The sequence below is a fragment of the Geotrypetes seraphini genome, chromosome 4 (genome assembly GCF_902459505.1).
Source record: "Geotrypetes seraphini chromosome 4, aGeoSer1.1, whole genome shotgun sequence".
Lineage (NCBI taxonomy): Eukaryota > Metazoa > Chordata > Amphibia > Gymnophiona > Dermophiidae > Geotrypetes > Geotrypetes seraphini.
The window spans coordinates 63,269,488-63,290,900 of record NC_047087.1 but is presented as its reverse complement, the minus strand read 5'-3'; the positions used below and the strand labels follow the sequence as shown (position 1 = coordinate 63,290,900).

The following is a 21,413-nucleotide window of genomic DNA, read 5'->3' as shown; positions in this document are numbered from 1 at the left end:
TATACTGTATAATGCTGTAAAAGGAGATATTCTAGTAGTATTTAATGTTCTACAAATGTTTCCAGAGTAGTGCAGAGCATTCAGCATGCTGGCTTGTGCTACAAACTGAAGGAACTGTACAGTTTAGGGGGTGAAGAAACAATGATGCATATCCCCCAATACTGAACAAAATATATAGATAGCAGATGTAAATTTGAAAAAAGAGAAATAACAAATCACTTTACAAATTAACAAATAAAAATAAAACAAAAAATGGAAAATAAGATAATACCATTTTATTGGACTAGTACATTTTTAAATTAGCTTTCAGATGTCAAATCCTCTAACCTTAGGTCAGTAAAGTATTACAGATCCTGTCCTGACCTGAGGAAGGAGAATTTGGTCTCTGAAAGTTAGTCAAAAATGTATTAAAATTAGTCCAATAAAACGATCACCATATTTCCATTTTCTATTTATAAACATTTATCAACACAGATACAATACTACTTTATCCTAAAGCAAAAAAATTAAAAAATATAATTTTTTTTTTAATACCTTTGTCGTCTTGATTTTCATATAGGCTGAATTATGTGTTTGGGTATTCCCATTTGTACTAGAGTTCTCCATAGTTTATTGTAATCCACACAGTCAAAAGCTTTGCTGTAGTCGATGAAGCAAAGGTATAAGGGGTTTTGGTATTCTTTGCTCTTCTCCAATATTCATCTAACATTGGACTAGGACTCGAGCACAAGTTGATGGCACCTAAGAACTTTTGTCTCCCAGTTTCTGCTTTCCTTATTTTGTCATTTTCTTCCTTCCATCCACTGTCTGCCTCCTTCCATCTTTCCATTTCTCCTCCTGCCCTCCCCCTGCCCCCTTGCTCTGGAATCAATCTTCTTCCCTCTGTTCCCCTCATGGTCTGGCATCTCTCTCCTTCCATCTCTCCTTCCTTCCCCCTCTCTTCTCATTTCCTCCACTCAGATCTGACATTTCTGTCTCCTTCCCCCTTTCCCCCATGCTCTGGCATTTCTCTCTTCTCTATTTTCTACTTTTGTCTAAATTAAATTCTCTCTTACTATTTAGTTCTCAGTTTCCTTCTTTTCACTGTGTCTACCCATAGATTGCCACCCTTTTCTACACCCCTCTACTATCTCACTAGCTCTCTTCTTCCCCCATCCAGCATATGTCCTTTTTCTTTATCCCCTCCTTCCATCCAATATGTATTCTTTCTCCACTTCCATTCAGCATTTTTCTTCCCTATGACCTGATATCCATCTGCCCTCTCTCTCTCTCCCCCTTCTCCCTACTTCCATCATCTGTCCCTTCTCTCTCTCCCTCCACCCCAGGTCCATCTCCCTCCCTTCCCCTCACCTTTGCGGGTCACCACTCACCTTTCTTTCTACTTTTTATTTTCAAACGGCGACAAGTAAGATCGGAAATGCCACCCCCCCAAGATCAGTAATGCCCTCACCCCTCTGGCATCAATGGCACTTAAGATCAGTATCGGCAATGGCCCTACCATCTCCCTTCACCTCACCCTTTTTTCTTCAAATAGCTACGGCAAGTAAGATCAGCTACACCCCCCCTCCCCCCGGGCACTTAAGATCAGCTATGCCCCCCCCCCCACTTAAGATCAGCAACGGGCCCCCCGGTATCAACAACAAGTAAGATCGGCAATACAGTGCTCAGCCCAAAGCTTCCCTCTGACTCAGCTTCCTGTTTCCACCCGGGCAGTTCACATCAGAGGGGAAGCTTTGGGCTGGCACCATGTTGCCGACCTTACTTGTTGTTGATGCCATGAGGCCCATTGCCGATCTTTTAAGTGCTGTTGAGCCAGAGGAGGGGGGCAAAGCCGATCTTAAGTGTTTGTGTATGTGTGTGTGTGAGGGGGGCATAGCCGATCTTAACTGCTCGGGGGGAGGGGGGGAAGGTCTGTAGCCAATCTTACTTGTCATAGCTGTTTGAAAAAAAAAAAAAGGGCGAGGTGAGGGAGATGGTAGGGCAGCTGCTCTCTGTTTGTTCTCCTTCAGCAGGCTCCCCTGAAATTTTGGGCTTTAAGCACGTGCCTACTGGGCCTACCCTTTAATCCAGCCCTGGGGTGGCCTACACATAGCAGCAATTAAAACTTAATCAGGAGTAGTATAACTGCAGCAGACCTCTATAGAACACTGATATACGAGTAATAAGCTACAGTTGGCCCAATTTTCTAAGAAGTAAAGTTAAAGATGGCAAGATCTGAAATGGCCTAAGAGTGGGGGTGAAAGCCAATAGTGTATCAGATTTTGGGTATGCTTAGCACAGTTATGGTGATCATTGTTGGAAGGGTTGAAATGTCTGTTAAAAGACATGGGGGAAGAGGCAAGTCAGTGCTGGGCTGGTTATGGGATTCTATATGTGCATCTACCCAACGTGGAAAAATATCAAATGAGGAAACAGGCTACTTTGGTCTTTATCCGCCAAGTTACTATGTTGCCATGTCCCTTCTCAAAACTGTCATTTATGTTTGAGTAAAGGAGCATTAACAGACTTGCTTAATGTCACATGAAATAAGTGTGGGTTCCAGCTCTGTGCTCTAAACACCATGCTACATTACTGGTCCAAAGGCAGATTAATTATCATATACTCTCTTCAAAAAATATAAAGTGATGAAAGGACTGTAGGAAAATATGTAAGCACTTGAATAATTTTGTTTCTACATGATAAATAGAATGTCAACAGTAAACTAACCAATAAATGTCTTCCAGGTTCTTGGATCTTCGCTTTGTCTCCATCCATAAGGCCATCCTAGCACCACAGTATTGTGCTTCATGCCACCCAGTCCACAAGACTGAATTAAATGTGAAATACCTTCTCGAATTTTGTTGGCTACCACCACTTGACAAAACCCTTTCACTTTCTCAATTTCCATCATATGCTTAATAGTCTGCAGATAAAACAAAAACAAAAACCTGAAAAGGACATTAGCAATTACCAGCTTCATTACATATGCCAGTGCAGCTCAACTAGCCCCTGAAGGCCTAGCCATCTGGGTTTGCAGGATAGCACAATGAATATGCATAAGATAGATTTACATACAATGGATCTCCAATATCTGTAGCTTTAATCGATGCATGAATTTTGCTGGTCTGCTTCTAGTACTTTATAAAGACACATAAATGCCTCTATGTTTTTATAAAATAGGGTAAGAATAGAAGCCTTCCTGGACTTCACAGACAGGCAACCTGTTATAAAATTATTCCCCACATGTTTGATGGTGTTAAGGGAATTTAGAGGAGTTTTGGAAACTCCATTGTATAACTTTTTCAATGCCTCTTTTGAGTCAGACATGGTGAGGAGTGGCCTAGTGGTAGAGCTGCTGCCTCTGCCCACAGAGGTTGTGGGATCAAATCTCAGGACTGCTCCTTGTGACCCTAGGCAAGTCACTTAGTTCTCCATTGCCCCAGGTGCAAAATAAATACAGTGTTCCCCCGTGAATTTGAGATTTACAGACTTGCTCATTCGTGGTCTACTCCGACCGCCTCTTTGACAGGACCCCCTCCCCCCCCCCCCCCGTGAACAGAACCCCTGTGAATTTCAGGGGAGTACTGTACCTGTATGTATGTAAACTGCTTTGAGTGTAGTTGTGTAACCACAAAAAGGCAGTATATAAGTTCCAATCCCTTTCAGAGGTCTAAAAATGAGCAGATATAATACTTTCTAATAAATTTGAAGGAAGAAGTTGGGAACCACAGGATAGTTAGTCTGACCTAAGTGGCAAATTAATGGAATATGCTGATAAGACAGAAGATAATGCAGTTACAGAACTCTGATGGATTACAACAGGGGTGCCCAACACGTCGATCGCGATCGACCGGTAGCTCAGGAAGGCAACGTGAGTCGATCGCAGAGCCCATCCCGGGCTCCGTGATAGACTCGTTTTGCCGTCCCGAACTACTGGGCCTATCAGCCTTCCTCTCCCCGACGTCAAAGATGCCGACGCCGGGCATTAGGCTGTTTGTGTCATTTCGGGGGGGGGGGGGGGGAGCGTGGCAGCGGCAGCCTGAAAAAGAAATTATCCTGGCCGGGGTCGGTGTCATGCTCCGGAGCTTCTACAGCCTTCTACCTGCTTCCGGCCACACCCCCTGCTCCGCGGCTCTCTTCGGCAACTCAGCAGCAGCGATCGACACAAGCTTCTGACGTTGGGGCCTACCCTCTGCGAGTCCCGCTTGTTTCAACTTCCTTTTTCCACAAAGGCGGGACTCGTAGAGGGAAGGCCCCGATGTCGGCAGCTTGTCTTGATCACGAATTGCTGAAGAGAGCCGCAGAGCAGGGGGGTGTTGCCAGGTGCAGGGAGAAGGGAGAGGGCCAGATGCAGGACTCGTGGGTGAGGGAGGAGAAGAGAGAGAGAGGGGAGGGAAACAAAAGGAAATATTTCATACTGGGCTGGGCCGGAATGGAGGGAGGGTGGACAGATTCTGGCTACAGGGTGCAATAACAAAGGAAAAGGGGGGAAAGCTGAAAATGGAGATAGTGACACAAAGAAGAGAAAGGGTAAGCAGGACCTACTGAATAAGGATAGAGATACAGAGGAGACATGAAGAGGAAGTGAAATAGAGACATAGAAGTAATGCTGAAAAAGTGTGTGTGTGTGGTGGGGGGGGGAGATAAAGACATTGAAAGGGCAAATGGTGAACATGGGGTAAAGACAAGGACAGAGAGAAATGAAGATTCTGAAAAAGTGGTGAGATAGGGATATAGTGAGATGGACACAAAGAAGGGTGATGCTGGAAAATAGGTGGAATGGTAATTCTGACAGACACAGAAGGGAAATGCTGGATCAAGGAGAGATGGGGCTCAGGCTGGATGGAATGAGGAGAAATGCCTTGTTTTCCCGGAACTTCCTCTCCTACGTCAGAATTGACGTCAGGGAGCAGAATGCTGGTCAGCGCAACGCTTCTGCAGGGAAAGCTTGGGATGGCAGTGGCTTGGGGCTGTTCCCCGATGGCAGTGGCAGCAAACCGAGTGGCTAGGGGGAGGGCACGGAGAAAGAAAGAAAGGGGGCAGACAGGGAGACAGAAAGAAGGGGGAACAGGGAGACAGAAAGAAAAAGTTGGGGGAGAGAATGAGGTCTGGAGGAGAGGAAACATACAGGAGGCTGAAAGAAAGGAAGAAAGATTGGATGCACAGACAGAAGAAGAAAGTGCAACCAGAGACTCATGAAATCACCAAACAGCAAAGGTAGGAAAAATGATTTTATTTTCAATTTAGTGATCAAAATGTGTCTGTTTTGAGAATTTATATCTGCTATCTATATTTTGCACTATGGCTCCCTTTTACTAAACCGCAATAGCGTTTTTTAGCGCAGGGAGCCTATGAGCATTGAGAGCAGCGCGAGGCATTCAGTGTAACTCCCTGTGCTAAAACCTACTATTGTGGTTTAGTAAAAAGGGAGGGGGTGTATTTGTCTATTTTTGTATTTTGTTACTGAGGTGACATTGCATAGAGTCATCTGCTGTGACCTCTTTGAAAAAACCCGGAATATGAATAATTAACATTTTCTCTGCCTTTCAGTGTGCTTTGTGTTTTTTTTAAATTTTATTGTTGGTAGATCATTTTGACTTAGTCATTATAAAAGTAGCTCTCAAGCCCATAAAGTGTGGGCACCCCTGGATTACAGGATCTGAAGCAACATGGTTTTTCCATGGTAGACTACATGTATGTTAGATAAATCTCATCAGTTTATTTTACTGGCTGACCAGAAAATTGGATCAAAGAAAGCATTAGATGTGGTGTACTTGATTTGAACAAGGTAAATTATAAACAAATTGAATGCTTTAAATATGGGCGCTAAGTGACTAACTAGTCAGAGAGTGACTGAGTGGAAGGATCCATGTGGGTCTACCTACCCAACATCTAGTGGTCTAGTGAGAAATAGGCAGGGGGCTTAATGGACCATTGGTTTGACCCAGTAAGGCTTTCTTATGTTCTTATGAGTAATGCTCACTTGCTCCTCTCTATCACAGCTTCTCCAACCTCTGTCTTGAGGCAGCTTTGTGGGGAAAAAAAATCCTTGATAGTCTAGTATATTTTCTCCCTTCTCCATAACTATCAGATCCTCCCCACATACCTCAAAAAGCAGAAAGGCAGGAGTGATGTCTACTTGAAAAATGGTGGCACATGATCCCTAGCAGGGTATTATGATACACCTGCACAGGCAGCTACAATGCATACTGCCTTAGGCTGACCACTAACAGTGCATCAGAACACACCGCCATTTTGAATGATGATGGTGCTGGAGGCAGAATTGAATGGGACTTCCATCTTTTGAGGTGGGTGGGGAGGGGTTATACTAGACTACCAGATATTTTTTTAAACTGTTAGGAGCAAGAGTTTGGGTTAGGGGAGGGAATGGAAATCACATCTACCTCTCTACTTTTTGAGATAGGTGGGACAGGTCTGGGGAGTTCAGAGATGTGTACACTAACTATCAAAGGCCACCATGGCCACTGACCTGTAGGGTAACACGAAGAATAAAACTGTTGCCTAGTCTATTCGATATCTACCACAAGCCATGATCTCGCAGCTCCCCCCATATGGACAATTCTGGACAGCAATTGTGATGTAATCCTTTTCTCTCGATATGACTGCGGTGTTTGATTTGGTAGATCATGCTATTCTTCTCAGCTACCTTAAGATCTACATATTACTAATCAAACTCTTCAGTGGTTTCAGTCCTACTTGACAGGCAGGTCCTGTTCTGTATTTTCCTCCAGTTCATTCTCATCTCCAAAAATGCTTCTTTCAGGCATCAGTGTTGGGTCCAATAATTTTTAACATCTTCTTTGCCCCTCTATCCCTCTTATTGCAGTCTCTAGGATTTATTTTCTTTATCTACACAGATGATGTTCAACTTCTTTTTCCTTTTAGCTCACAACACTTAACCAGTTTTTCTATAATCTCGGGAAAACTTAACCAAGTACACGACTGGTTAGCAACAAATAAGTTAATGCTAAATTCAAAGAAAATAGCAGTCAATCAAACAGAAGTCAATCAAAACTTATCTCTTTGATAAATTTCTCTGACTCCATTTCTGCCTTCATGTATTTCTAAAACACTACCAGAAAAAAATTGATTAATCTTACCATGCTAATGTAATTTTGAAAGTTTTTTGTAATATCGCTGTCTGTATACAGTCTTTTCCTCTGTAAACCGCTCTGAACTGTTTGTGGTATTGCAGTATATAAAAAAAATAAAGTTAAATTAATGATTTATTTATTTTTTTTAAATCAAAGGTTCCTTCTGTTAATCCTCCATGTTTTACTATGAAAGGAAGTGCCCTGTCATATTGCACTTCAACAAAAATTCTTGGGGTAGTCTCCTTTTTTCTTAATCTTTGTCAACTTTATTCTGTCTGATCGTATCTTACTTGCAATTCACTTCAAATCCTTTTGCACTCTTTAGTTTTCTCAAAACTTGACTACTGCAATTCTGTTCTCATAGGTCTTTCAAACTATCAGCTACATGGTCTTCAACTTGTGAAGAACACTGCAGTTCATCTTCTCTACAACTGTTTTAAGTTTGATCACATAACTCCTTTTCTAAAATCAGAACATATTCTTCCAATTACTTAAAGAATCCCCTTTAAACTTTTCAGATCCAAACCACAGGGCTTCCTTCTTTTTTAATCAATCTACTGGTTTCTTATGCTCCACAGAGGTCTCTTTGTTTCTCACTTTGTAATATTTTTAGTGTCCCATCCTTTAGAGAATTGTTTTTGAATATTTATAGAGATTCAAGTTTCTCTTAGAACAGAACAATCCTTAAAAATATTTAAGACTCAATTAAAGACTTACTGAACTGAAGTAAAACTGAGCTCCTATGGATCCCTAACACAAGTGGGCACATATCCAATATCAAAATCTCGTTTGATAGATGCAAACACCCCTTAATTCATACACCAGAAGACTTGGGATACAGCTAGACTCAACACTTACACTGATCCCTAAAATCCAAGCAACCTCTAAGAGTCAACTGAATTGAAAAGTTAAGTGTTATCACAGTGGCCCATGCCATGATAATATCAAGAGAAGATTACTGTAATGCACTCTACATTGGTCTAACTGCAAAGGGTTTGCACAATGCCAATTGATTCAGAAGATCATAAGCGACCTGGCCTCATCACACCATTTCTGCAAAACCTTCACTGGCTATCAATACAATAATGTTAAATTTGAAACTCTTTGTCTGATCTTCAAGGAGCTTAACGAATATGGGCCAGGGTACTTAAAGAACATGATTTTCCTCTACACAAATCTAATGTTGTTAAGGTCCTCCCAAGGAATATCCTTAACCACACCCTCTCCAAAAGACATCACACAATGAGACCTCCACCAGCAATCCTTCTCTGGAGTAACCCACATAATCTGGAATGCATTTACTGTAAGGATTCACTTCAGGACATAGGTGTAAGATTGGCTCTTCTCCCAAGCCTTTTATAGAATAAGAAACTAACTTGCTATACACAAGGACTAACACTGATCTGCTTAAACTTTAACAGGACTTGCTTATCCATTCCTACTCTAGGTGAGATTACCTTCATGCAACTTTCTTTTCTAACTCATATGAATATGAGTTGTCCTACTGAGTCAGACTAAGGGTCCATCTAACCCAGTACCCTATTTCCAAAAGTGGCCAGTCCAAGTTACAAGTATTTGACAAGTTCAAAAAGAAGATTTCATTCTACTTAACCCCAAGGATTAGCAGTGGCTTTTCCCAGTGATGAACATTGGAAGGAATAACCCCAAATTATAGCTATATGATGATAGGTTTTGTTTCATATGTTTTCTTGCTGTTTCTATTGCTTGAAAAGGAATAGTTTCTATATTTCTTCAAGGTACAGTAGCAATGAGCAATATCTATATTTGACATTGACATTCTACTATGGAACAGATGTAGTATATACATTCCTAGGAGGAAATAAAAATCAAAGGCAAAAGTAACACAAAAGAAACAATTAACCTCCCCCCCCTCCCTTTTACAAAGCCGTGTTAGGGTTTTTTTTATCGCCGGCTGCAGCAGTAAAAGCTCCAACACTCACGGCCTCTATTACAAAGGCGCGCTAGCGGCAGCGCTGCACTAACGGCCCCCGAAGCCCATAGAGATTTAAAGGGCTTCGGGGCTGTTGCCGTGCAGCAGCCGCTATCACAGCTTTGTAAAAGAGGCCGTCAGAGAATTCCTATGAGCATCAGAACTTTTACTGCTATGACCAGTGATAAAAAAAACCCTAATGTGGCTTCATAAAAAAGGGGTAAGACAAGTAAATTAAAGTTAACTATTCAGTTATAAATAAATCAAATAAAATGGTCAAACACTTCTTTTGTTTAACATAAGACAAGCTAAGTCTTATAAAATGGATTTCAAGTGGAGTTATAAATACTGCTTTGCTGCACTGGAATTGCATATCTAGCCTGGATATGGAATTTTAAGAAAGGAATTACAGGCAGTCCCCAGGTTAAGAAAGAGTTCTGTTTTTTAAACTGTTCTTAAGTTGAATTTGTATGTAACTCAGATCCTGTACAGTACACAGTCTATAAAAACATTAAACATTAAAGAAACAGACCTCAAGATAAAGTACTGTAGTTTAAATAGAAAGAAAAGATAGGAGGTTTACACTTACTTTCATTCTTCATCCGTCTCACTGTTTCCTCTCCACTAACACATCCAATATTTCTCCCTCTCATCTCTCTCTTCCCCATGCATCTGTACCTCATGCCTTTCCCACCACCATGTCCAATATTTCCCTCCCTCCCTCCCTATGCCCAACAATTCACCTCTTTCTTCATTTCCCCATGTGCACCATCTTTTCCCCTCTCACTCAGACACCTATGCCCGATTCTCCCTTTCTATTCCCTCCCCCACCTCAGTATCTCTTTCCCTCACTCCCTCCATTCTATGCCTCAAGTTCATGCTCCCCTCTCTCCATTCTGTGTCTCAAGTTCATGCTCCCCCTCCTTCCTTCCTTTGTCCGAAGTTTGTGCTCCCTCCCTTCTGTGTTCCAATGTGACCCTGCTTTTCCCTTCCTGTGCCAACACACCCCTCTTCTTCCCTTCTGTGTCCCAACATGCTCCTCATCATGCTTCCCTCCCTCTGTGCTGTGTCCCAAATTTGTGCCTCCCTCCCTCCTGTGGGTATTTACCTCCTCTGGCCAGCTCCCTCCTCCCAGTCTTCACAAAACTGTGGCCATCAGAGGGGAGGCTTCTGGGTCATCTGTGGGCAGTGTGCATGAGCTGCTGCTTGCAGCTTTGTGATGAGAAATGCAGCTGGGAGGAGGGGAGGCATGAATTTAGGACACAGCACAGTGGGAGGGAAGGACAATGAGGGGCATGTTGGGACACGGAAGGGAGGAAGAGGGGCACTTTGGGACAAAAAGGGATGAAGAGGAAGGGAGAAGCAGACCCTGGTTCGTAAGTATGAGTAAATTGGATGTAAATTGGAGTAAATTGGATGTTCTTAACTCTGGGACTGCTTGTATATTGGAAAAAATACCTGCTCAGCAGCTTGAGCCTCTCCAAAGTTTTCCAGGAAATTTCCGTGCAAGGTTGTGCCTACAATAGTCAAACCTTTGCCAGCTTTGAGCTGAGAAGCAAATGTTAGCAATCGAGGGTACTTCACGTGTAAATCTTCATCAAGCTTCAGAAGTACCAGCAACTGTGGCCTGAATGAATATAAACAGCAAGAGCAGTTAATATACTCAAAGGTCATTCATTAATATAAAATCACTGGGTATAACGTTTTAGTAATGAATTCCTGAAACAGAAAATTTTCCTTTTCCTTTTTTTAAATTTATAAAAAGTAATTGAAGAATTGAGCACCTCAATTCAGAAAAAGAGTAACCCTTCATTACATTTTTCATATGCTTTCAAGGTCAGATTGCTATTTTGCAACATACATTCTTATCAAAAGTGTCTGGAATATCTGCTTTTTTTTCCCAGCTACTGTGAAATGACAAGCAAATTGGATTACAATTAGTTGGAAATGCATCACAAAAAAGATATGTGAGGATTATACTATAGTTAATGAATATATCAACTACAGGTTCTCCAAGATAATGTACTCAAATTATTATTATTTGTGTAACACTATCAGGTATATGCAGTGCTAACAGATACACAAAACAGATCTAGAGGGGCATTTTCAATAGGACATCTTAAGTCCAACTTTGGATTTTCCCACAAGACGTCCAAAGTTGGGAGACAGAGAAATGGCCACTTTTGAAACAGACACCACCAGAAGATGTCCAAATAAAATAAAATAAAAAAAAAATCATCTAATTAGACATCTTGACCGTCATGATGTCCAACCTTAGGACATCCAACTTTATTCACCATTTTTGATCACAAAACCATCCAAGTTCAAAATGTCCTAATCCAGACCATTTGGACATGAGAGGGGCCTTCTAATGGACTGCTCACATAGACATACCAATAGTGCAGTGGGGCACCTTAGAGGGCACTACTGTGAACTTCACATAAAGGGTGCCAGAAGTACATCTCACCATAACCCTCTTATAATGTATGGTGAGCCCTCCACAACTTCCCCCAAACCTACTATACCTACCTGATTACCACCCCAATAGCCCTTATGGCTGCAGGTGGCACCTATATGGCAGTATAGTAGAATTTTGGTGGGCTCACACTTCCACCATAGATGAAGTGGTTAGAGTGACTTTTAGGCCTGGGTCCTAAGAACATAAGTATTGCCTCTGTTGGGTCACCCAGAGGTCCATCGTGTCCGGCAGTCCGCTCATGCGGCGACCCCTCAGATCCTTGACCTGATAGTGCTCATAACCTAAAACTCTCATACCCTTTTCGCTTAATGTCCTGTAAAATTACCCTCTATCTGTACCCTGCAATCCCTTTCGCTTCCAGGAAGTCATCCAGTCCCTTTTTGAATCCCAGTATTGTACTCTGTCCTATTACCTCACTTGGAAGCGCATTCCACGTGACCACCACCCTCTGAGTGAAGAAGAACTTCCTTGCATCCTCCTCTCTATGGCTCACTAGTCCACTCACTAAGCTATTTAAGACACCTGTGTGATGCTCTACTATTCTTTCCCATAACAGATGCTGCTATTGTAGAGACAGGTATCAAGTTTCAAGTTTATTAGGATTTTATATACCGCCTATCAAGGTTATCTAAGCGGTTTTACAATCAGGTACTCAAGCATTTTCCCTCTCTGTCCCGGTGGGCTCACAATCTATCTAACGTACCAGGGGCTATGGAGGACTGAGTGATTTGCCCAGGGTCACAAGGAGCAGCGCGGGGTTTGAACCCACAACCCCAGGGTGCTGAGGCTGTAGATCCAACCACTGCGCCACACAGGTATGCACTGTTTTCAGAATTTTTGGGGGGTGGGAAGGGGTTAGTGACCACTGGGAGAGTACAAGGGGATCATAAATGTGTTTGTCCTTGAGTTTTGGAATAAACAAGATTGTTTTTACAATTTTTCCTCTTGGAGTGTTCATTGTCTGATGCCGCAGTGGTTAAAGCTACAGCCTCAGCACCCTGAGGTTGTAGGTTCAAACATACACTGCTCCTTGTGACCCTGGGCAAGTCACTTAATCCCCCATTGCCCCAGGTACATTAGATAGATTGTAAATTAGAGCCAAGCACTTATGCATGTAAGTGCCTCTGTTCTGTACACTTTGCTGCACAATTGGCACTTAAAGTAAAGTGTGCCTTATAGAATTGTCTTTAAGACATTATAGTATTTGTCAATAAGAACAAAACTAGCATTGGCTGAGACCTAAATGCTTTGTGCCCATCCACGTTATCTTTATTTGATATACTGTCTTTCCTCTGCAGATATCAGAGCAGTTTACAAAACATTGAACAGTAAGCAGATACTCTAAGTACTTTCCCTATATGTCCTGGCGGACTCACAACCTTGGGACACCCTTTTCAGTCAAAAACAACACTTTTGGGGGGCTACACCATTTGTCTATCTAATTCAGTTAGAAGGAAAAAAAACAAATCATTGCCCTAGAAGAAATCTCGTAGGAAATGTAGAGAAAGGAGTGGGTGAGGGGCAGGAAAGATTTTCGATCTGTGGTTCAAGCACTGATATTGACTAGATTGGATTATTATAACATGTTTTATCTTGGTTTGGGTACAACAAAGTGTAAAGCCTTGTAGCAATTGATGAACTCTGCTGCAAGGTTGATTACTGGTATACCTAAGACAGCACTTATCACTCCAATCTTACAATTAGACTGGCTTCCAGTCCAACAGTCCCTCCTACTCAGTCTCCCATCCCCCCCCTTGTGCTTGTTCCATTTCTACCCTCTTTTTTCCCCTGCAAGGACCTTTCACCATTCTCTGTCTTTCTCTACAACCTCCTGTTCCTTTCTACTCTCAAGCCTGCCTCACCCCCGCCTCATAAAGTGCTATCGACTGTGCACCAAGTCTTATATTGGTCTGTCCCACTGTGTTTTCAAAATCTATGGAAAATCTATCAACCAGGTAGGAGGTTGAGATCCGAGGGCGGGATGAAATTGATTACTGATAAGGAGGATAGAGTTCATTGTGTAAGATCAAAAGTATCTATGTTTTCCATAGCTGGTGTAAAGCTAGGGAATTCTCTTCCCGGAACCTTGAGACTATGTATGGATCGTTTGAACTATAAGAGAATGTTGAAAACTCAATTATTTGTGGATACCTTTATATAATGTATGATGGGAGGACATTGACCTAGATGTGGAAACTTTGCAACAATAAGAATTACATAAGATGTAAAGAAAGGGAGGATTTTGATTCTGATACAATAACTTTATATCATCAAGTTAATGAGAAATGTAAAGCACTACTGTTGTTGATATATCTGAGCTATATGTCGTTTGTCTTAACATTATGTATGTTCATATGTAAACCACTTAGTTATTAAGTGATCTATAAATTTTAAAAATAAATAAATACAGTACATGTAAAATGGCATTTCTTTTCCTGAACAAATTCACAAATGAGTAAAAAAAAGATACATTGTACACAAGTGCTCTTTTTAATCTACAAAATAAACTCCAAACATGAGCTCCCCTGCGTATTAGTAGCCATAGTGGCCACATTCCACATTAAAGCATTACAGATGCTGCATTTTCAAACCTATTTTTCAAAGCACAATAGCAAAAGCATTTCTTTTTCCTCTTTCAAAAAATACCCTCACTATTTCTAATGTGACATTCACTGATTTCCCTAGAGCACCCTGCAAGATCTACCAGTGCAGTTGTCACAAAGGGGGAGAGTGGTTAAAGCTACAGCCTCAGCACCCTGAGGTTGTGGGTTCAAACCCACACTACTCCCTGTGACCCTGAGCAAGTCACTTATCCCACCATTGCCCCAGGTACATTAGATAGACTGTGAGCCCCCAGGACAGACTGGGGAAAATGTTTGAGTTCTTGAATAAATTAATGCAAATCATTCTGAGTTCCCCTGGGAGAACAGTATAGAAAATTGAATAAATAAAATAATTATATAGAAAGTTTGATAGACAGCCATTAGTCCCCTGAACTCAAATATCCCATGTCTTTTTTTTTTTTTTTAAACAGGTTTTCTCATGTCTCAGCATGAATAAACCATCTTGTGAACTTCATTAAAGTAATTCACTGCTCTAAGGGCTCCTTTTATCAAGGCGTGTTATGGGGGTTAGGGCGTCGGACATTTCATCACGCGCTAATCCCCACGGCAAGCCACAAAACTAATGCCTTGTCAATGGAGGCGTTAGCGACTAGCGCGGCAGGTGGTTCAATGCGCGGTATTCCGCGCGTTAAACCCCTACCGCGCCTTGATAAAAGGAGCCCTAAATTTCATTTCTTTTCTACAGGCAAGTTGGATGCTTTGGTTGTTATCAATGAACTTGGAAGCATTGCTCCCTTCTCAGAGTCATACTTTTTAAAAAGTTATCTTGCTTTTCTATTCTTTTTCAGTTAAAAGTACATAAGCGCCAATGGATTTTTTTAACAGTCTTTTCCATAGGTATGTGTTGTCATTAATTGCAATCTCTGCCTCTCCTAAAGAAATTCACCTTTCTGAAAGCATATAACTCTCCAGAGCAATCCCTATTGGCTAGGTAATTGCCCTTTTTGCAAGAATTTTCAAACACAAAAACACAAAATGACTTCTCATTTGGAGCAAATGGCATTAACACAAAAAACATCAATCAAGTTGGCATCAGGCAGTTAGATCTGTTTAGATTGCTTTTGGTTCAGTTCACCTTTCCTTTTGACAGATTGGCTCTCACTTTTTTTTTTTTTTTACTTTGCCTTCTCTCCTTGGACCAGTGGTTATATTTTCTTCTGGTTATTTCCATCAATGCAAGAATAAACTATATGTCAATCTCCAAGTTAGCTGTAAAGTAGTCTATTAGTTTAAAACAATCTTATTTCTACTATCATACTCCAACTACCTGAAAAACAAGTTTAATTCTAACTGGGACAACTTATTATTGATGAAGAGAGAATCTTATAAGAAACTTTTTGTGCATAAGAAGGCTTTTATATAATCATGTCAATAAAACAATCCTCTTATGAATACGTCTGACTAAGACTATCAAATACAAATCAACAACAGGCAGAAAGATAAATATCACTGCCAAAAAAACGCAAAGGCAGTGTTTCCTGATTTCTCTCACCATTGATGTTTACTTCCAGCAGTTAATGCAAGCTACAATGCTCCTGAAATTAGGGTTACCAGATGTCTGGATTTCCCCGGACATATCTGGGGGTATGGATGGCTTTTCTAAAACCCAGCACTTTGTCCGGGTTTTGAAAAGCTATCGGGCAGGGAGAACGTCTGCGTATGCGTGGCCGTCATGCGATGATGTCACTCACACTCACACATGCGATCGATGTCATCTCATAGCATCCGCGCATGCGTGGATGTCCTCCCTGCCTGACAAGAGCAGGCAGCGGGAGTGGGGCTAGGGTGGGCTTTGGGGCAGGATTAGGGCGGAATTAGGTGGGCCAAGGGCGGGGCTAGGGGGTCCAGATTTTCCGAAAGGAAAATCTGGCAACCCTACATGAACTAGAGTAGCTAGCATGAGGCATGAGTGAAGATTGGTTCCTGAAGAGGCTCTTGGAGATGTGAAACAGGGGAGCTCCATTGGACTTTTGGGGATCCTATTACTAAGGTGCGCTAGTGTTTTTAGCGCATGCTAAAGATTAGCGCGCGCTAACCATGCACTACACGAAAAATACTAACGCAAGCGTTAGCGTTTAGTGCACGCGGCATTGTAGCGCACGCTAAGACCGCTAGCGCACCTTAGTAAAAGGAGCCCTTGTTGTGTATAATTTTAAAGTGGATTTAGAAAGAAAGCATAAGTCTGAATTGAAACAACGGACTGTGGATGTGGACGTTCTGAAAGATGATTTTTATTAGCTCGTCACAATAAAAATACAAATAAAAGTCTGAATTAGTAAAACACGAATGATCATCCTGACGGCCCTACATGGTCCGTGTTTCAGAGAGACCACCTTCCTCAGGGGTCCGGATGATGGTAGGGTACAAAGATAAAAATATGAGCAAAACAATGTATGTGTCTTTGAGCATAAAACCTGGAAATGGCTTGAAACCCTGCTAGTGGCGCTGAGGTATGTGAGGTATAGGTCTTAAGACTTTTTTGTTCTGGATTTATAAAATCAGAATGCAACTCTGCAATATAAACATCCAAAATGTGATTAGCACTTTTAGAACGATCACCATTATGTTCTATGAACTTCAGATGTACTGACAATTAAAAGGAATACTAGCAGTTAATTTAAGAGATTGAGACAATGCCCTAACTTACAAGTGAGGTTTGGAGACACCAGCGGCGTAACAAGGGGCAGTGGTGCCGCCCCGTGACTTCCTCTCCACCCCCACACCTTCCATGCCAGCCCCCCTGCTCGTTCCATGCCCCCACACCATACCACACTCACGCCTTCCCTTCCCACCCCATACCTCTTTAAATTTTCGCCAGCATGAGTAGCTTCTCTGGCCTGCTGCTCACACTGGCTTTCTCGCTGATGTCACTTCTTGGCCCCATGACCTGGAAGAATTTCAGAGGGAGCCAGACCAGCGCGAGCAGTAAGCTAGAGTAGTTGCTTGTACTGGTGAAGATTTTAAAGAGGTACAGGGTGGAGGAGGGCACGAGCATGGCATGGAGGGGGGCAGAGAGGTGCTGGCACCCCCACCAAGATGGCGCCTGGGGTGGTCTGCCCCCCCTGCCCCCTTACTATGCCACTAGGAGACACCATCACTGAGAGAATTCATCAAAATGCACAGAGACTGCCTATCCTGGTTCTGTGTTAATCACCTTTGCTCAGGCTATGGATGCTTTTGAGTGACACATTCCTGATGGGCTCATCTGACACAACTGGCTGTGAATCCAAAGTACCCTTACAAACCAGATTTTATTACAACAAAATGCCCCTTGGTTCATAGACAAAATCGCGCGAGACAATGGCGCGCCGACAATTGAGCGCAGATAACTGAGCGCAAGGTTGACGGCGCGCCGAAGAAAAGCACTATTTTAAAGGGTTCCGATGGGGGATGTTGGTGGGGAACCCCCCTATTTTACTTAACAGACATCGCACTGGCGTTGTGGGGGGTTTGGGGGGTTGTAACCCCCCCCCCTCATTATACTTGAAACTGAACTTTTTGCCTGTTTTTTAGGGAAAAAGTTCAGTTTTAAGTATAATGTGGGGGGTTACAACCCCCGAAACCCCCCACAACGCCAGTGCAATGTCTGTTAAGTAAAGTGGGGGGGTTCCCACACACACACCCCCGTCGGAGCCCTTTAAAATAGTGCTTTTCTTCGACGCGCCGTCAACCTTGCGCTCAGTTGTCGGCGCGCCGTTGTCTCGTGCGATTTAGTCCCATCACCGGTATATTCTACTAAAACTTACCTCCAATTCTTGGTATGGGGAGGGCCTTCTTCCAATCTTAGCAAAGCATACCTTGCTGCGCTCAAGGAAAGTCCACGAATACCATCTCCCCATTCCTTCTCTGCACTGTGGTAAAAAAAGTGAAAGCAAGAAGAGGTAAAAATAATACTTGATAAGGGAGCCCAAGCCCTCTTGCCCGGCCGACTCCCCAACTCCCCGACAATATCGGGCCAGGAGGGAGCCCAAACCCTCCTGGCCACGGCGACCCCCTACCCCCACCCCGCACTACATTACGGGCAGGAGGGATCCCAGGCCCTCCTGCCCTCGACGCAAACCCCCCTCCCTCCAACGACCGCCCCCCCCCCCAAGAACCTCCGACCGCCCCCCCAGCCGACCTGCAACCCCCTTGGCCGACCCCCACGACACCCCCACCCCCCTTCCCCGTACCTTTGGTAGTTGGCCGGACAGACGGGAGCCAAACCCGCCTGTCCGGCAGGCAGCCAACGACGGAATGAGGCCGGATTGGCCCATCCGTCCCAAAGCTCCGCCTACTGGTGGGGCCTAAGGCCCAACCCGACCATGTGCCTCAGGCCGCGCCCCCAGGTGGGACCTAAGGCTCCAGGGCCTATTCTGATTGGCCCACGCGCCTTAGGCCCCACCAGTAGGCGGAGCTTTGGGACGGATGGGCCAATCCGGCCTCATTCCGTCGTTGGCTGCCTGCCGGACAGGCGGGTTTGGCTCCCGTCTGTCCCAACTACACAAAGGTACGGGGAAGGCGGGTGGGGGTGAACGGATAGTCGGGCAGCATGCGCGGTATACCCGTGAGCGCGGTATACAAAAGTTTTTGTACATAAAATCGTGGTTTCTGCGCGCTATACCCGTGTGCGCATTTTACACGGGTGCGCGTTATCTGCGTGAAAATACGGTACTAATGCCTCTCTGTGTTCTATATGTGCACATGGATTTCTCAAGAAGTTTGGGAAACAGAGGCAAGACTCTGAACTCTAATATATGACACATCTTGGCTCAGTTCTCAAAATTACTTATTCATTCAGAAGCAGGTACCTGTCCAAAAGGTAACAGAATATTTTATCATTTTGATTTCAACAATTTTACGTTCTTGGATTGCCTTAAAATGTCCTTTTAGTATTCTCAGCATAAAATTATTGGGACAGTGGTTAGTTTTTCCAAAGTGCTGTCCAAAAGAGGTGACTTCCTGGTTGGTATTGATAGCTGTGTAAGTTGATCCTAGTCTTTAGCATCTGGCCTGTTTCACCAGTGAACCACCCTTCTTTGCACTTTTTGCATTGAATGATATATACCACATCGGAAGATGAACATGTGAGTACTGGGAATCAGGCTGCCTATGTATTGTGTATGTGTATTATTGTAACCCCTGTGGAGTTAAAAATATTTTTCTGAGGCTGAGAGGACTCTGGTCTCATGAAGAGACATATATTGCACAGGCATTCATGTGCCTGCTGGTTGCCCTGATAACCAGGGTAAACATTCTGGAGGCAGCTGTTACCTGGGTGTGTCAGGAGAGAGCTTAGGATAAGTTAAGGATGCTGCTGAATGAGCTGACACTGGTGGAGAAGTGTTATTGGTAAAGAGGAAAAAATAGTGACTTTATAAATAGTAGTATAGGCTAAGCTTGAGGATAGCCTGTGTCTGTGAGTGGACTTTGAGGAAAAGCCAGGAATTTAAGAAAGGTTTCCTTTTCTTTTTGCCTTTTTTCTATAAGGTATTTATTGGAGTTGGACAGCAGCATTGTTTAAAACTAAAGTTAGAGCATGCAGGGAAAGTAGGGCCGAGCCTTGAGCTAAGGGAGGCCTATTAGCTGGGAGGGGTGTAAGAGCCTTAATGTTAGAGATGAATTATAAGTTTCTTCTACAGCTTTCAGAACACCAAGATCCAGAATTCAGACTGAAGAGTCAAGGGTTCCAGTAACACCTGCAACTAGAAGCAAACCAGCCAACGCACAGGAGATAAGTTTTTTGTTTGTGCGCACACAGCATTTGGGACATTTGGGGCTCCTTTTACGAAGCCGCGTTAGCGGCTTTATCGCGCGTGACTTTTAATCCCGCGTTACCCCTGCGCTAGCTGAAAAACTGCTGCCTGTTCAAGAGGAGGCGGTAGCGGCTAGTGCGTCTGGCAGTTTAGCTCGCGCTATTATACGCATTAAACCGCTAATGCGCCTTCGTAAAAGGAACCCTTGATTTTCCTTTTTCCTTTGGTACTCAAGTACTGGTTTTAAACTAGAATTGTTAATACCTACATGTGATTTTAAACACCGAATAATTTTAATTAGAATGTTTTAATAAATTTTTAATTAGTAATCACCAATTGTTTTTTTAACTGTATTTATTCTAGTTTTGTAAACTGGATCCAGTTAGGATTATTTAAGGAAAAGATATAAGAAACATATAAAGCACACTCTTTATTTCCTTGTAACTTATTTATTTATTTATTAAAAAATTTATATACCGCATACAACTATGCGGTTTCCATATCACATACATAAAATCTTGTTTCCCTCTGATTATCATATATAACATAGACGTGTCAAGACAACATCGTTAATCGTCCCTGTTATAATAGGGATAGAGCACAAATTCAATCAATTTAGAAGTACAAACAAGCTTTAAATCATACATTGATGTCAGAAAAATTCTAAAAGGCGATTATCAACTTAAATATATTTTAGTATAAGAAGGCATTGGCAAATAATTGAGTTTTCAGTATTTTCTTAAAATTCATCCCCCCATACAAAACCGCAGGATACCAGGCAAGGCATTCCATAATTGTACCCCAGCCACAGATATTATTGATGCTCTGATCCTAGCATGCATAGTCGACATTCTACCCTCCAAACTTAATTTCATCCCATTTATATCTCTAAGCTCTCTTCGCGGTTTATAGATCTGGAAGAATTCTTGTAAGATCTCTGGGGAAGCGTAATACAATGTCTGATGTATAATCGCAACAATCTTAAACTGCACTCTTTGTTGCATAGGTAACCAGTGTAGTTTCTTCAACACAGGAGTTATATGGGTACTCCTAGGAACCCGTTATTAATCTTGCAGCGGAGTCGATAAGCATTTGCAAAGCCCTCAACTTTCCTTTCACAACTCCTAAGTATAGTGAATTACAATAATCCACCTTACTCAGGATCAATGTCTGAACCACAGTACGGAAATCTATAAAGTATTTGAAGTTGCATGTATCCCACCCTGATTATTTTTAATATTTGGTTTTCCATTGTCAAACAGCTATCTAAGCACATTCCCAGGACAGTCATCTCGCTTTTTTACCGGCAGTCCCCCCCCCCAACAACCACATTTTCAACTCAAAATTGTCTCTTTGACCTTTCACCACCATTACCTCTGTTTTGTTGTAAGATATTGTCATTTAAACTCTTATCTGCCCAACAAATGTAGTTTGCTATATCACCTATTCCCCTTCCCTATTTTAATGTAACCCCACCCTCCACAGGGCGAGTACTACCTTACTTTACCCGCTTATTTGTAGTAGCTTAAT

The 21,413-nt window shown here is 42.6% G+C and overlaps 1 protein-coding gene across 1 annotated transcript in view; it reads right to left on the bottom strand.

The window, feature by feature from the left end:
* The window catches only part of SLC12A4 (solute carrier family 12 member 4), a 109,020-nt gene that overhangs the window by 16,351 nt on the left and 71,256 nt on the right, over positions 1–21,413 (bottom strand). Inside the window, exons 16-18 of the mRNA XM_033941941.1 lie at positions 17,895–17,999; positions 10,504–10,672; positions 2,707–2,902 (exon numbers count right to left, since the gene is read on the bottom strand). Coding sequence (XP_033797832.1) covers positions 2,707–2,902; positions 10,504–10,672; positions 17,895–17,999 — 470 coding nt within the window. The remainder of the gene's footprint in view (positions 1–2,706; positions 2,903–10,503; positions 10,673–17,894; positions 18,000–21,413) is intronic.